Source organism: Myotis myotis, unplaced genomic scaffold, assembly GCF_014108235.1.
Source record: "Myotis myotis isolate mMyoMyo1 unplaced genomic scaffold, mMyoMyo1.p scaffold_m19_p_6, whole genome shotgun sequence".
NCBI classification, from domain to species: domain Eukaryota; kingdom Metazoa; phylum Chordata; class Mammalia; order Chiroptera; family Vespertilionidae; genus Myotis; species Myotis myotis.
The window spans coordinates 6,460,049-6,474,547 of NW_023416368.1; the positions used below are offsets into that span (position 1 = coordinate 6,460,049).

The window sequence follows — 14,499 nt, forward strand, 5'->3', positions numbered from 1 at the left end:
GATGCAGGTCCAGACCCCAGGTGGGAAGGGCCCCAAGTCCAGGCCCTCTGCTTGGGTCGACGTGTGCGCCTTGCTGGAGGCGGCCCCGTGTCCAGCAGCCTTAGATGACCACATGGCAGCACACGGAAAATGCCAAGAGTGAAGCAGAGCTGCAGCCCCTACACGTTCCAATTAGGGGAGGCTGAGGGGCCCAGCGATCAGATTGGAGTGTCTCCCGCACGCTGAGACGGGGTGGCCTTCTCTGGCACCCGAGCCTCGCCCCTGCTCTGCGTGTTTCCTCATCTGCTCTTTGGAGTCAGAGAACCCCTGTGCCCCTGAACTGACCACAGGCGAGTGAGATTTGTTTGAGGTATGCTCAGTTCCCCTCGTAGGAAGGAAGACCGGGGAGAGTTTAATCTCTCTATAGAGCTGCGTGCTACCTTAGGCCGTCTCTTATCTCTCTGAGCTTCAGTGTCCTCACCAGTAAAAACCAGGACTCTGCCTTCTAGAAAGTTCTACAGAGAGCATGACATAAGATAATGTCTACGAAGCCCCTGGAGCAACAACACCTGGCACAGAGTAGAGGCTCCGTAAATTGCTTTCCCTCCAAGAATGCCACTCTCAGGTCTGGGGGGCCCAGACCCACGGGTTCACCAATATCGTCATTTGCTCAGTCTCTGGACTCTGGGGGGGGGGGGGGGGGGGGGAGTGGCGCGGGGGAGCCCTCAGCAGGAGGTGCTGGCCGCCTCTTTATCTCCAGGTCCTCAGCCTCACCCGCGAGGTTCCTGACCGTCCACAGGAGAGAGACTTGGGAGTGGGGGTGAGCTTGTTGGAAGGGAGGTGCTGAGAAGAGTTTCCTCTTCGGGATGATGCATTTGCTCGTGGCCCCGGGATTTGCATCTGAATTGGATGTTTGCTCATAAGTACTAATAATTAGATGCAAATGAATGGGCTGGCCTTCGCTTTTCACAACTCACCTCTCCTGCCCAAAGGACTCAGGGAAGACGTGAGGATTAAGAGTGTAAGAAATACTTCTGTTTATTGGTTAGAAGATGGTATAAAATTACAGTGATTTGCAGGCTTTCTGGCAGGGACATGCAGAGCTGGGCTGTAGCAGGAGATGGAGTGGAGACATGGACCTCTGGGTGTCGGTGTCAGCTCCCTTCCTGGGCTCTTAAGGGATGGGTCCGACCAGCACAGATGCCAGTGAGAGAGGATTACTGGTCTTTGCCTCCAGGAACAAAAGGAAGGGGCGGTTTGGGTCGTCAGACAATGCCATGCTCAATAACTCAGTCCTGCCCTCCACAGGTCAGGTGCTGGCCCTCCCACGCTAGTCACAGTAGATTCACATCATTCCGAAGAACGCTCATTCTTCCCACCAAAGGGAGGGAAACAGGCACATTGGTTTGGGAGGCCATCAGAGGATGGAGGGCATTTGGCTCAGGTCACCTTGCTTCCAGACACATCGAGGTCTGCTGCACTGTAAGCAGAGGGCGGGGGCGCGCAAGCAGACACACACGTGTGCAGTACAGTCTAAGCTCAGGCAGAGGGGCCTTCCCCGGGGCGGCGGTGTGACGAGATGAGCATGCTTCCAATTTCATCTTGTCTCTCTCAGGAAGAGGGAGGAGGAAGAGCTGGCCATCAGAGACCGGTCCACGGGATGCTGGGCTCCATAGGAAGTCTTCGGCGGAGAATTCTTCCCAAGTACAGAAGGTGTTTCTGTCCCAGAGTCAGTGTAAAACCAGGAGGGCAGATCAAGGTGTTAGGTTGGTGGTTTAGTCCAATGTCTCTGAGAGCCGGATGGCTGTGTCCGCAGTTACATGACGTTTTGGAACAGCTGGAGGGACCTCATGATGTTGTCATCCTGGGGAGGGGTGAGGGGAGACAATGGTTAGAATTCCTGAGAAGCTGCGTACCTGGGGATCAAACCTCCAGCGTGGGTTTCCTGGGCAGAAAGACCTCTGCAGGTGTTAAGGCAGAAATGGAATAACAGGGACCAGCTATAGTTATAAGAATATGAACCAGGCTCTATTAACCATGATGGCCTCATTCTGATTAAAGAAAGGACATTCTAACCTGGCTGGGAGTTGTACAGCCTCAGGACCTGGGAGTCAACCTTGGACTGGGGAGTCAACTTTGGAATGAGATCCATCTTCATTCAAAAACTGCCTAGTATCATGGAAAGATTAACAACCTTGTTGCCCAATGGAGTCCTGCCCCAGCCCTCACTGCCTCCTTCCCCACGCCTATGATTCCTAAACTCAGGCTTAGGAGTCAATGTAATCTTTGTCCCACCCAATATAAGCAGCTGGCTTATGGGTGCTTGCAGAGCAGATTTTTGTGGGTGACCTGCTGCTCTCCCTTACTGCTGGAATTATTGGAATAAACGCTCATATACGATTCAACCCTGTCTCTACTTGATTGGCTCAAGTAGTGGTAGGTAGCCCGGACCCATTGGTTGTCTGGTTTCAAAAGGGCATGAGAAACGAGGAGTGAGGGCTGGGGCCCAGAAAACGGGCCACTCAAGGCAAGGAGCGCCTTCTCTGGCTTTAAGGAATTGGAAAGGAGCCAGTTACCCAGTGAACCAGGGAGTATTGCTTCTTTTAAGAAGCTCCGGGCAATTGCACTTTATCAAATGATTTTTCTACATCAACCCCCACATACGGAGTCTCTGGGGTGGAACCTGGAGATGGACATTTTTAGAACCATCCCGGGCAGCTCTCATGCACACTGTGGTTTGAGAGTCTCAGCTTTAGCTATTTTCCCAGCGATTCTCCTATTGTCCAGGCAGTGGGTCATCACGCCAGAGGCAGGTAAAAAAATGACGGTGTCGCCCACATGGGAAGCCTGTATTCTCACAGAGACCCCCCTGGGCTTGCCCATGCCCCCCTGCCCCTCTCAGGCTGCCTGGCTCAGCCCGCTTGGCCGAGACCAACCGCAGATCACTCCGGGGAGTGGCGATGGTTGGGATTCTGACTTGCTGCCGGTGGTATCAGTGGCTCTGACTTGAGGGGTCACAGTTTGTCATTCTCTCCCTCCAGCAGGTTGCCAAGCCCCGGCTTTCCTTCCCCGATTTAGAGACGTGGTCTGAGATCTCTCCTCACCTCCTGACAGGATTCGAGAAATTCATCTAACGTCACGATCCCGTCTTTATTTTTGTCCATTTTCTGAAAGACACGAGAGGAAGCACTTGAAAGAACCTGGCATTCTGCATTCAAAAGCTGCCCTTTACTCACCATGGCTGCCCCGAGAAGGAGGGTGGTTTGTCACTGGCCGGAGAACTCCACCGGGCCCTGGGGAGAGCACCTGACCCCAGGAGCATCCTTACAGTGAAAAGACAAGCTCCGGACTCTCATCACTTCATCACCGGCCCCGTCTGCTGACACCCTCACGTGTCTCCCGAGATCTTCCAGCCTGGACATGAGAGCTCTGCTTCTGTCACTGTCACTATCACTCTGTGACCCTGAGTGAGTCTCTCAGCCTCTGTGAGCCTGCTTTTCCCATCTGCCAAGTGAGAGGATCCTACTAGTGTGAGTGGCGTTCTCTGATACTCTACCGCTAGGTGCGTTCTTTTAACTAAAATGCCACGGGGACCTTGCCATCCTTCTACTCACGGATTAACAAGGATCAAGTCTCCCACCTGAAGACCTCACAGTCCATCCACCGCAGTTCCCACGCCCATTTCCCTCGCTCTCTAGACACCCGTGCTCACCACCTGCACACATGTGCTTACCACCTGCACACATGTGCTAATGACGTCTTCCCTGTGACCTCGGGTCCCCCAAGAATCTCATGGAACTGAGAGGGTGCACGATCCCACATATACTTCCCTGTGTTCTTCTGTAGTGTCTGCTTGCCTGCTTAACGAGATCACTCATTCCCGGAGAGCAATCCCTTTGTAATTCTTTCTGTTCCCTACAGTGTGCGGGACAGGGTTGGACACCAGCCACTGCTCAGATGCTGTGGGCTGACCGGTCTCAGCTGAGCTCGCGCACCCACCCAGGTGTGTACACTTACCTGGAAGAAGACGTCCACGTGCTGCCTGGGGGTGTCCTCCCTGAGCACGGGGTACGTGTATTTCCCCATCATGTCGTAGATGGCCTTGACGATGTCCATCATCTCCTGCACAGGGACACGGAAGCACAGGGTGGAAACCAGAGGTCAAGCTCTTCTTAGGTGATGGTTTGGGGCTCCTCATCCCCCTTTAGGAATAAGAGTGATTACGAGGACCTTCTTTCGCTGGGGAGAGGGAGTTAGAAAGCAGACTAGCGGGGCACCTCCTCCCAAGAGGACAGTGGGAAATTCTTTGCCTCCAGAAGCCCTTGGGTAGTTAGTTACCTTTTGTTGAGCGTTACCCTCCATGAGGGTTAATGTTGGGATTGGGGTGGACCTGTTTATGTACCGGTCAGCCCACACCCCGTTTCTGGAAGGCCCTCTCCCCATTCTTTAATTCCTGGGTGGCTGGATTTGTACCCGGTGACCTGTCCCTGTGGCCACAAGTGACACTGACCACAGCTGACTGCAGCGAAGGTGGACAGCTGACTGAGGCTGAGCTACTCTGTATAGTGTTCTATACATGCTGCTTTATAAAGGGACTTTCCCAATGCAATGCATCATACACGTTCTCCATCATGTTACTCTTGCGTGATGTTAGCTGGCCACCTGGATTTCCATGGTATGCAGTCACTGGAATTCAGGTAACACACTTGCTATCGGGGATATTAGGGTTTTCCCATTTTTTGGGGTTGCTCAACAATTTATCTTCAGCCTCTGGAACACCTAATAAGCCCTCAAATATGTGTTGGGCAAAGGCATGACTGAATGAATGAGGAATAAAACACTGGAGGGAACCTTGCAGGGCTGAGGTGAGGGTTGGCACTCAGGAAGCGGATGTTATGGATGCTACATCCAAGCTTCAACCAAGATGCTGGGCACAGTAGATACCCACGTGCGTTTTGAGGTGGACCCGAGGGCCTTTCACTGGCTAGACCAGTGGTTCTCAACCTTCCTAATGCCGCGACCCTTTAATACAGTTCCTCATGTTGTGGTGACCCCCAGCCATAAAATTATTTTCGTTGCTACTTCATAACTGTAATTTTGCTACTGTTATGATTCGTCATGTAAATATCTGATAGGCAGGATGTATTTTCAATTATGTTACAAATCGAACCTAATTAAAGCATAGGATTAATCACAAAAACACTATGTAACTATATATGTGTTTTCCGATGGTCTTAAGCGACCTCTGTGAAAGGGTCGTTTGACATCAAAGGGGTCGCCACCCACAGGTTGAGAACCGCTGGGCTAGACAGACACCACATGGACTCCGAGGCTCCAGATGTGTCAAGCAGTGAAGGTTCAGAAGTTATTTGTGACCATTTCTTTAGAAACAGCTACACCCACCTCCCCCCACTTCTGCGGGTTTATTGCAAAATAGGTTGTGGCCCATATGATTCAATTGTGGTCTCCTCTTCACCCCAAATCTCCCTTCTCTCTTCAAGGCGATAACTGCAAAACTATTCCAACTTTTGGCTCTCCCCGTGGCTGTTAACCTGTTAAAATGCAAGCCCCCCTGGGAAGAGTAATTCTACACTGAAATAAACCACTTCTACCCACTTTGAAATCTACATCAAATGTGTGTGAGCCAGCGAGAATGAATGGATCTACTTAGCCCTTTCTTAGTGCCTGGGAAAGGGGCAGCTAGGGCAACGGCGAGGGCAAAGGTGAACTTCTTCATTTTGCCGGACACCAGCTCTGTTCGCCCCAAAGCAGACCCCTCCTCACCGGGACACCTTCCTCACCATGACTGGGCTGTTTCCTATTTCATGAGAAGCCTTCCGGTGGCCCCTCAAGCCCTGGGCCTCAGCCCGCTCACCTCTTTGTTTATGTATCCATCCTTATTGATGTCATACAAGTTAAATGTCCACCTTAGCTTCTCATGGACGGTTCCTCTCAGCAGGATCGACAGAGCGGTTACGAAGTCCTGAGAAGTGGGAGAGGCATGAGGGACAGTAACACCAAGCCGTCGGCTGGGGTGCGGCTCTGTCTGTGGGCCCGACTCTGTGACTGATTTGGCACCATGGTGTCTCCCATGGCCTCTGTCCCCGGAAGGATATGGCCAAGCTCAGTGAAGAGCAGCACCCCCCCCCCCCCACCCCCCGCTTCATTCCCCTCCCTGCCCCATGTTTTGGGAAGGAGCCCCCTTGGGCAGGAATGGAGCTCTGTGCCTGCTGATACCTCCAGACACAGCCACAGCCTCCCTGGTACTGCCTCCTCCCACGGCTGCGGTGATTGTGTGGGTGCTGGCATAGTCTAGTGCAGTGGTTCTCAACCTTCTGGCCCTTTAAATACAGTTCCTCATGTTGTGACCCAGCCATAAAATTATTTTCGTTGCTACTTCATAACTGTAATGTTGCTGCTGTTATGAATCGTCATGTAAATATCTGATATGCAGGATGGTCTTAGGCGACCCCTGTGAAAGGGTCGTTTGACCGCCAAAGGGGTCGCGACCCACAGGTTGAGAACCGCTGGTCTAGTGGCTAAGGGCATGGACTCTGGGAACGTCCTACTTGAGTTCAAATCCCTCCTTTGCTGTGTGATCTTGGGAAAGGCAGGCGGCCTTACTTCCCGCTTCTGCAACTGGTAGTACATAATAGTCCCTACTCTGCAGGGCTATTGTGAGGGTTCAGGGAACTGATACACGCGAAGCACTAAGCACAGAGCCTGCGTGTGCTCGCTCCGTGTGCACGGGGGCTACCAGACTGCCACCATCGGCCCCTCGAGGCCCTGAGCTCCGGAGGCAGGGCCGGCGCCGCTTCTCTCTATCCAGGAAATGCTTGTTAAACGGATGGAGGTTTTTTGTCTTCCCTGAGGGTATCTGATGACCAACCCTTTCCCCAACACCCCGTGACTCAGAGGCAGAGGAGACGGGGACCCGGGGAGTCCCAGAGACACACCCACCTCGAACTTCACGGAGCCGGTCTGGGTGGTGTCGAAGGCGTGGAAGAGGTAATGGGCGTACGTGCTGGCATCTGCAAGGCAGAGGAGGAGAGGCAGGTGAGGGGAGCAGGGCGCCGAGAGCGGGCAGAGAGCACTTAGGTCAACAAGAAAGAGAAGAGGGTGGTGCTGGGGGATGGAAAGGAGACGCTATGGAGTGGCAAGCCCACGGGCATGAACCGGATCCGCCTGGCTCTCCTGGGGTTCAGGTGGGAAGTCCTGGCAAGAGATGAGACAGGCCCTTGCCCCTGCACCTAGCCACCCCCAGAGACAGACCCCCTGCCTGGCTGTGCGGTTCTTGGTGGACGAATGACAGTGACCGGATGGGGACGCTCTTCTCACTGGCAGTGCTCACTGCTGTGTGGTCCCGAGTGAGGCTTGGCCTCCCCGAGACACAGCTGCCGCATCGGGAGGAGCACCTGCTTTCTAGAGCCTTCATGAGGGGGCCCTGTCGCCCGCCCCCCTCCCGGAGAGGGACCCTTTCCAGAGCTCTTTCCTGCTAACGCTTTCGCGAACTCCACATGGTGTAATAAGGGAAGCATCTTGCTCTGAGTTCTCCCTGGTGCTGAGGAGGCAGGTACAAGGAGCATGAACTTGGAGAAGGGAGGCTGCTTCTCAAAAAGGGAGCTGGGCCCGGCCAGCGTGGCTCAGTGGTTGAGCATCGACCTATGAACCAGGAGGTCACAGTTCAGTTCCTGGTCTGGTCACATGCCCGGGTTGCAGGCTCGGTCCCCAGTCAGGGGCATGCAGGAGGCAGCAGATCAATGATTCTCTCTCCTCATTGATGTCTCTCTCTCTCTCTCTCTCTCTCTCTCTCTCTCTCTCTCTCTCTCTCCCCTCCCTCCCTCCCTCCCAGAAATCAATAAAAAATATTAAAAAAAAAGAAAGAAAAGGGAGCCAGGCAGGGTCTTTTCCAAGGTGGGACTCACCTCCGTGAGGGAAGAACTGTGCGTAGATCTGCTTGAATGTTTCTTCATTGACCACACCACTCGGGCACTCCTGCCGGAAGGGGACAGTCAGCGGGGGTGTCTGAGGGCCGCCCCCAGAGCAGAAGACTGGGCCCAGCCTTGGGGTCTAGGGTTCCTTATGATCTCTAGATCGTAAGGGGCTGGGAGGGATTGGGAGAGGGGCAGGGAGGGGCGGGGGGCCGGGCAGCCCCACCTTAGGACCAAAGCGGCTTTTCGAAATGACAGGACTTCCTCAGAGAATGGGCTGGGAGGAGGAAGCGTTTGGACTCTGGGAGGAGAAGGACCTGGGTTTGGTTCCTGGCTCAGCCCCTTCTAAGCTTTGTGACTTTGAGTCAGTCTCTGACCCTCAGCGTCCTTCGCTGTAAAATGGGCCTAACAGGACCTTCCCAACAAGACTATCATGCGGTTCAGCACATGTAATAAGCGGTAAGTGAACACGCTGGCTCTCAGGCTTATGTATCGGTGCCGCCAGCTGGGTGAGCAGCCCCTAAACCCCATTGTTTCTGAGGCGCCAACCATACAGAGTGCGAACGGGTTGTGCTGAGCTGGAACCCATCCCTGCCTGGAGTCCTCCTTTCCAGCCAGGCGGCCTGGCCTCACGTGCCCTTTATGGAACCGATCTCCCTCCTTTCACAGCGACACCCATGGGAGAGCTCCGGCCAGGCCCCCGGGGCATCTAGGAGAGCTCAGCCCCAGGGGAGCCCGGCAGGACCTCCGGGGGCCGAGGGTCTTACGTTTTTGAAGCCCCGATAGAGGACCTGCAGCTCCCTCTTGGTGAAGTTCGTCTGGGCCTCCAGCTGCTCCAGGCCCTCGGGCCGGTGGCAAACCATGGTCATCTCCAGCTCGTCTTCAATCTTATCTGGAACCGGAGGAGATGGCATTGGGATGCTGACCGGGGGGCGCTGTCAGACCAGTCGGGGCTGTCTCCAGGGTCGTGACCTGGGACACAGGGCCAAGGGCCGGGACCACCCTGCAGAGGACCTTCCTGCTGGAGCCCTGCCCGGTTCCTGTCTGTCTCACCACCAGTCCACCTTCTCCAGGTCAGACCCCAGGGGAGGAGCTCGGTGCTGGAGAGAAACACATTCCCCGTGAGGCTGACAGCAGAGGTGCTAAAAATAAGCACGCATGGAAACTTTTCCCTTTGTTTTGAAATGATTTCTTTGCATATTCAATGGGCTGCGCACTGAACATCGGAATATTCTAGACACAGGTAAGTGAGCAGATTGATCCACATCCTCCAAACAGCAAAGGGAAACAGGCTATCAGAAAAGCATAGATTAGCCCGGCCGGCGTGGCTCAGTGGTTGAGCGTTGACCTATGAACCAGGAGGTCATGGTTCAATTCCCGGTCAGGGCACAGGCCCAGGTTATGGACAGGATCCCCAGTGTGGGGCGTGCAGGAGGCAGCTGATCAATGATTCTCTCTCATCTTTGATGTTTCTAGCTCTCTCCTTCTCCCTTCCACTCTGAAATCAATTAAAAAAAAAAAAAATAAAAGCCTGGAGTAAACTCTCACCATTTGGGACAACTAGAGAAAGGCTAGCACGATCCAGCAGAAAGTTCAAATTACAGCATGAATATAAATTTAAAAATAGGGATGTATTTTACAGTATCGTTTTGTAATATTTACTAGCTGGCCTGACATCATGGGAACAGGACTGAAATGGGAGCTACTTTATATACATGAAAGCTTCTAACGCATCGAAGGGCTCTCAGAATCGCTGTTTTAGGTGGCAGTCTAACCACAGTGCAATCTCATTTTGCACCAGTGATGTAAAAGGTGTCCGTCAATTAAAGCGAGAACTCTGCCTACCTCCTGTCGAAGGATCACAAACCCAAACAGGCCATCCCAGAAGGGTGAGTGAGTGTTTCCCTCTGGGCCCTGCCAGAGGGCTTGCTATGAATTTACTCCAATCAAGAATCAATGACCATCTAACCTCTCCTGCCCATCCCTGTCATGCAGGCGTTACCAAATCCATATATTGAACGACTGCAGGTCTGGGCTGGCGAGAATAGTGGCGAGGTGGACAGGCTGCTGGGAACGGACACGCACCCTGGCACACCCCGGAGAGTGAGGACAAGCGGGGTTTCTCCCTGAGAGAACAGGTGAGCCGTGCGTTACTCTGCGGGCATCGCCCTAGTCAGTGTCTGCCTCTTTGCACCCCTTTTCCGTTTGCTACTTGGATTTCAAGAGGAAAGGGATCCATCAAAGTGAGAGAGAATCTTGCAGCTTCCCCCAAGGGAACGGGCGTTTGGCTGGGTTTCCAAGGGAGGGGCCGAGGAATTTGGTGACAATTCCTTGTCGACATCTCTCTTATGTGCCTGGCAATACATATCACCTTATCCTGCTTGGGAGCAGGACAGATTAGCCAACGTAAGTAAGATCCTCTGTTTAGACAACAGAGCCGCAGTGGCCAATTTCCTTGTAACTCTCACAGAGCCTTTAATTGTTATTATGTTTGCAGCTAACAAGTAGCAATTACAAACAAGCAACAAACCCCCACATAAATCTAATTCAGAATGCTCATATTTTCTTTAGCTCATTTTAAAATACAAATCGAATTGTTGGTTTAAATCGCCTGGCATTAGATTCAATTGCAATGTTATGTAAAAATGTACAGAGGGCCCTGGCCGGTGTGGCTCAGTTGTCTGGAGTGTCGTCCTGAAAGGTTTGATTCCCGGTCAGGGCTCATGCCCGGTTGCAGCAGGAGGCAGCCAATCGATGTTTCTATCTCATCTCTCTCTCTTTCTCTCTCCATTCCCCTCTCTCTAAAAATCAATTATAAAACGCACAGATATTTAACATTGAAAAGAGGCAAAAGCTATGTTAAAAATGTAAGTGAGGAAGATACAAATGTATTTTTGGAAGAAATGGTGTATTTTTGAAGGTGTCTAGTATACCTTTCCCCATTTATCTTACCTAGAAGCCTAAAATACATTTTTACAAGATCGTCTTCTTCCTATTCAGCTCCTGACTGAATTCCTCCTGAGTCTGAGTCTGACTCCGAAACTGCACTTGCCTGCCAGCTCTTTTATTAAAAATGCACTAAGTAGGTCTTGAAATATCAAATATTAAACCCATTAAGGTAGAACTGGACTTTACTAACCAATGATTAGTTTGCTGTCTGGGCAGCGGGATCGATTCCCATATCAAACGGGTTCTGTAACACCCGAATAGTCGGGCATCGCCTGGCGAGCTTTTGTTTAGTTTTCCTTTCCCGCCACCCTCTCCTGGTCAGGCTGCGGTGACAGCAGCCATGGAGGGAAATCCACGTCTCTGGACGGGAGATGCTGGAAGCAGCCCGCACACGGGCAGGCGGGGCTTAACCCCGCGGCTCTCGGTCCTCTTATTGTTAATTAGTAAGAACTCGAGTTCACACAGCAATCCAGTCAGCATACACACACATAGAAGCAAAAGTTTTATGGAATCATCCTTTCCCCGACCAACGTGCTATTTTCAATGTTAATCTCTTTCTTTGTAAATCTGTGCCGAGCGTGACCCCCCTGTGCCACGACGGGCAAATGGAAACGACTAATTGGCCTACACTTGAGGCAACCTTGGAGGTGGAAGGCATTCCTGCTTCTCACGCCAGCTCTCTCCTCCCTCTCCTGGGATGCCTCGTGGCTTGGCCACTGTACGTACACTCTGCAGACACGTGGGAAGGGGCCTCAGGGGTTTTGCACCCTCCTGTTGGCCCCGGAGAGCCCCTGGGTGGAGGAAGAGGAAACAGCATTAGTAGGTGGGGAGCCAGCTTGGTGATTCCTTTGGAGGTTCGTTCAGAGTCTCCGAGGCCAAACGGTGCTCGTTGTCATTATTTTTGTTATTAAAAATAATGGTGAGCCAGTTCCCAAGATGGAGCGTGGGTGGTAGAAGATTAACCTAGAGATTAGCAACCTGCTTGTCAAGTACTTTCAATTTGTAAAATGTTTTCATGCCCGTAAGCCACTAAACCCTGTGTGTGGTGGAGAGTGGGGGGCCATTGCCTTCTCCACGTGAACATCAGGGAGATGGGTGTCCTAACACATCAGGAGTGCTCTAAGCAGGAGCACCTTCGGAAGCGATGCACCGCCTCTCACTGGGGGTAGCAAAAACCAGATCGAATGACCAGCTGCAGAGGATGCAGAAGGAGAGGCTGGAGAAGATGCAGAGGAAGTGGTCCATACATTTTGGGGGTCACAGCCCTTCTGAGTGTGGGATGAAAGCTTCGGGCCCTCGGAAAAGGGAAGGCTCTGCCGCATGGCATTGCGCCCTGAGTTCTCCCAGTGACTTCCTGTATCTCTCACCCCCACGGAGCCCAGGTGAAGGGCTGGCACAGGTGACCTCTGCCATGCTCTGCCATTAAGTGGCTTCGCCTGAATCCCAGGCCTGCTGTCATCGACAGCTGGTGACACACCTGGACCCAGAGTCCCGCCGGCCAGGCCTCTTGTATGGATCTCGCTTCCACGTGCCCCTGCAACGGCTTCTGCTTCCCTTGAGCACAAATTGCAAATGGGCTTGCAGCCAGCCTTCCAGTGGATCTGCCCCCAGCAAGCTCTGGCCTATGTACAAGTCAGACCCTTAGACTATGAGGAGCAGGAGGACCCACGCCTTTGGTCTTCTCCCTGGTGAGGCGCCTCCTCTGTCAGGCCCATGACCATGGCCATGGCCATCTCCTTCTCCCTGGACGGAAAAGTAGTTTTTCCAGCCTGCAGTCTCCGGCTGGACTTCATACCCACCCAAGCAGTTTTGAGGTTACAAATGGTGTCCCTTGGCATGAACACAGCCCAAAGATAGGTCTTGTTCGGCCTGTAACATGTGCTATAATTTTTTTGGAATGCACTGCCAAGATTTAAAGATGAGGGGCTCATGTGCACGTTTGGGTTTCTGATTTTCCTTGGGAAATGGGATTATCGGAAGCTTAGCAGTGACCGTGCCCTCCAGGACTCCCTCCGTCCCCTCTGGTTCACCTCCGTCAGCTATGCCACCTTCCTGGCCCCGGAGGCATTTCAGCTTTTGGCTCCTGATCTGTGGTACACACCCTCACACCTGCCTGCCTTTCTCCTGCCTCACCCCACTCCGTCTACCTAACCTTCTCGCTCCCTCACTATTTGCTTAACACATTCCACTTTGTTGCACAAAGGGATTGAAGCAATTATATGAAATAAATATAATACAATAATAAGAGGCAAAGTAATAAGAAAAACAGCCTCAGAAAATGTGGATTCGATTAGGAGGTCAAGACCACAGGGACAAAGAGAACACAGAAATTCAGGTCATTTGTCCTATGCAGTTACTACACTTGAGCCACAAATTGGCGCTGAGCTCTTATATATATTTTATTGCCCAGGAGAGGAAAACATATCCGATGCTTTGGGGAGCAGAGCTTTCCTCATAAGTTGTCTCTAAAAGGACGTTTCCAACGGTTTCCGTGCAGGTGGGTCTGTGAACACGGGGCACAGAAAGTTGGTGAGCGAGATGACTTCTCAGAAAACCTGAATACTCGGTTGAATAGCTCTTCCTTTGAAATTAATGTGACCAAGGAGTCAAGTTAGTTTAAGCTCTTTTACCTCTCTGATACTGGTAATACCACCAGGCGATGTCTAGGAAAAAGTAAGAAAACATTTTACCAAATCCATTCATCAAAAAAGCAAAACACACGTTCATTTTCCAGGGAGCGTCGGCTCTGAGGGAGTCCAGGTCACCGTCCAGCTCGCCCTCGGCCAAGAGGTGTGGCAAGGGAGCTGGGCTGACCTCTCCCCGGCCTTTCCCCACCATGAGAACAGGCAAGGGCGATGGGTCAGCTTGCAGTGCCCGCGGCTCCCAGCAGGGGGCTCACTGAGCATGCCCGCAGCCATGCAGCCATGCAGCCGGAAGAGAGATGGGATGGCATGGGGCAGAGGATGCGCGGATGTGGATGGGCCTCGGAAATACCTGCGCGTTTGCTTGAAGAGCGGGGAGGGGCAAAAGTACGTTTACAGTTGTCCCACCCTATGTATCAGTGAATGAAATAACTCTGTCCCCTGCTCTCATGGAGCTTACAATCTACAGATCTCGTCCCTTTTCAGGCTGGTAAGTAACAAAGATGTAGAAAAGGAAAAGGGCCCTTTAAAAACCCAGCTAGCACATTAGGACATGTGAGCGGAGTGGAGTTGGGTTCTCCGTGATGCGGGGAATAAAACAAAACAAAACATCAGCCCTAGAAAATCCTCCTGGCAGCGTGGAGTGGGGGCCCCAGGTCCCAGAGAGTGGGACACAGGGGCTCTGTTTGCTGCTTTTGCTGCTCCCCCACTGGGAGTCTACCTGGGGATCAGCCTGGTTTTCCTCTGCAGGCCATTACTTGAACTTCCTGCTATCCTGCCAGTACCTCGAACAAGACTGCGGGAGGCAGCCCAGCCGCCACCTTAAGGGTGTTTTAGTCACTCCCACCTACAACCCCGGCAGGAGGGACTTCGTTTCCTGCTGCCTCCCAAAGTGGTGCTGTTGGGGGCATCCACGGGTAAGTGTTTCTGCTCTTGTCTGCCGACCTGAATTTCATATGAGAGACTTATTTTGCTGGACTTAGTTGACCTCTTCTACC

The 14,499-nt window shown here is 52.6% G+C and overlaps 1 protein-coding gene across 4 annotated transcripts in view; it reads right to left on the reverse strand.

Moving 5' to 3' along the window:
• Positions 1-998: 998 nt before the first annotated feature.
• KCNIP1 (potassium voltage-gated channel interacting protein 1) overlaps positions 999-14,499 on the reverse strand; it is a 250,470-nt gene continuing 236,969 nt past the window's right edge. For 2 of the 4 annotated variants that reach the window (XM_036315162.1, XM_036315163.1), the window contains exons 2-8: positions 8,678-8,802; positions 7,905-7,974; positions 6,940-7,010; positions 5,855-5,962; positions 3,997-4,101; positions 3,084-3,146; positions 999-1,843 (exon numbers count right to left, since the gene is read on the reverse strand). In XM_036315162.1, coding sequence (XP_036171055.1) covers positions 1,796-1,843; positions 3,084-3,146; positions 3,997-4,101; positions 5,855-5,962; positions 6,940-7,010; positions 7,905-7,974; positions 8,678-8,802 — 590 coding nt within the window. In that variant the 3' untranslated portion in view covers positions 999-1,795. Of the gene's footprint in view, positions 1,844-3,083; positions 3,147-3,996; positions 4,102-5,854; positions 5,963-6,939; positions 7,011-7,904; positions 7,975-8,677; positions 8,803-13,489; positions 13,523-14,499 lie in introns of all 4 variants that reach the window. The other 2 variants (XM_036315161.1, XM_036315164.1) reach the window with 2 other exon arrangements.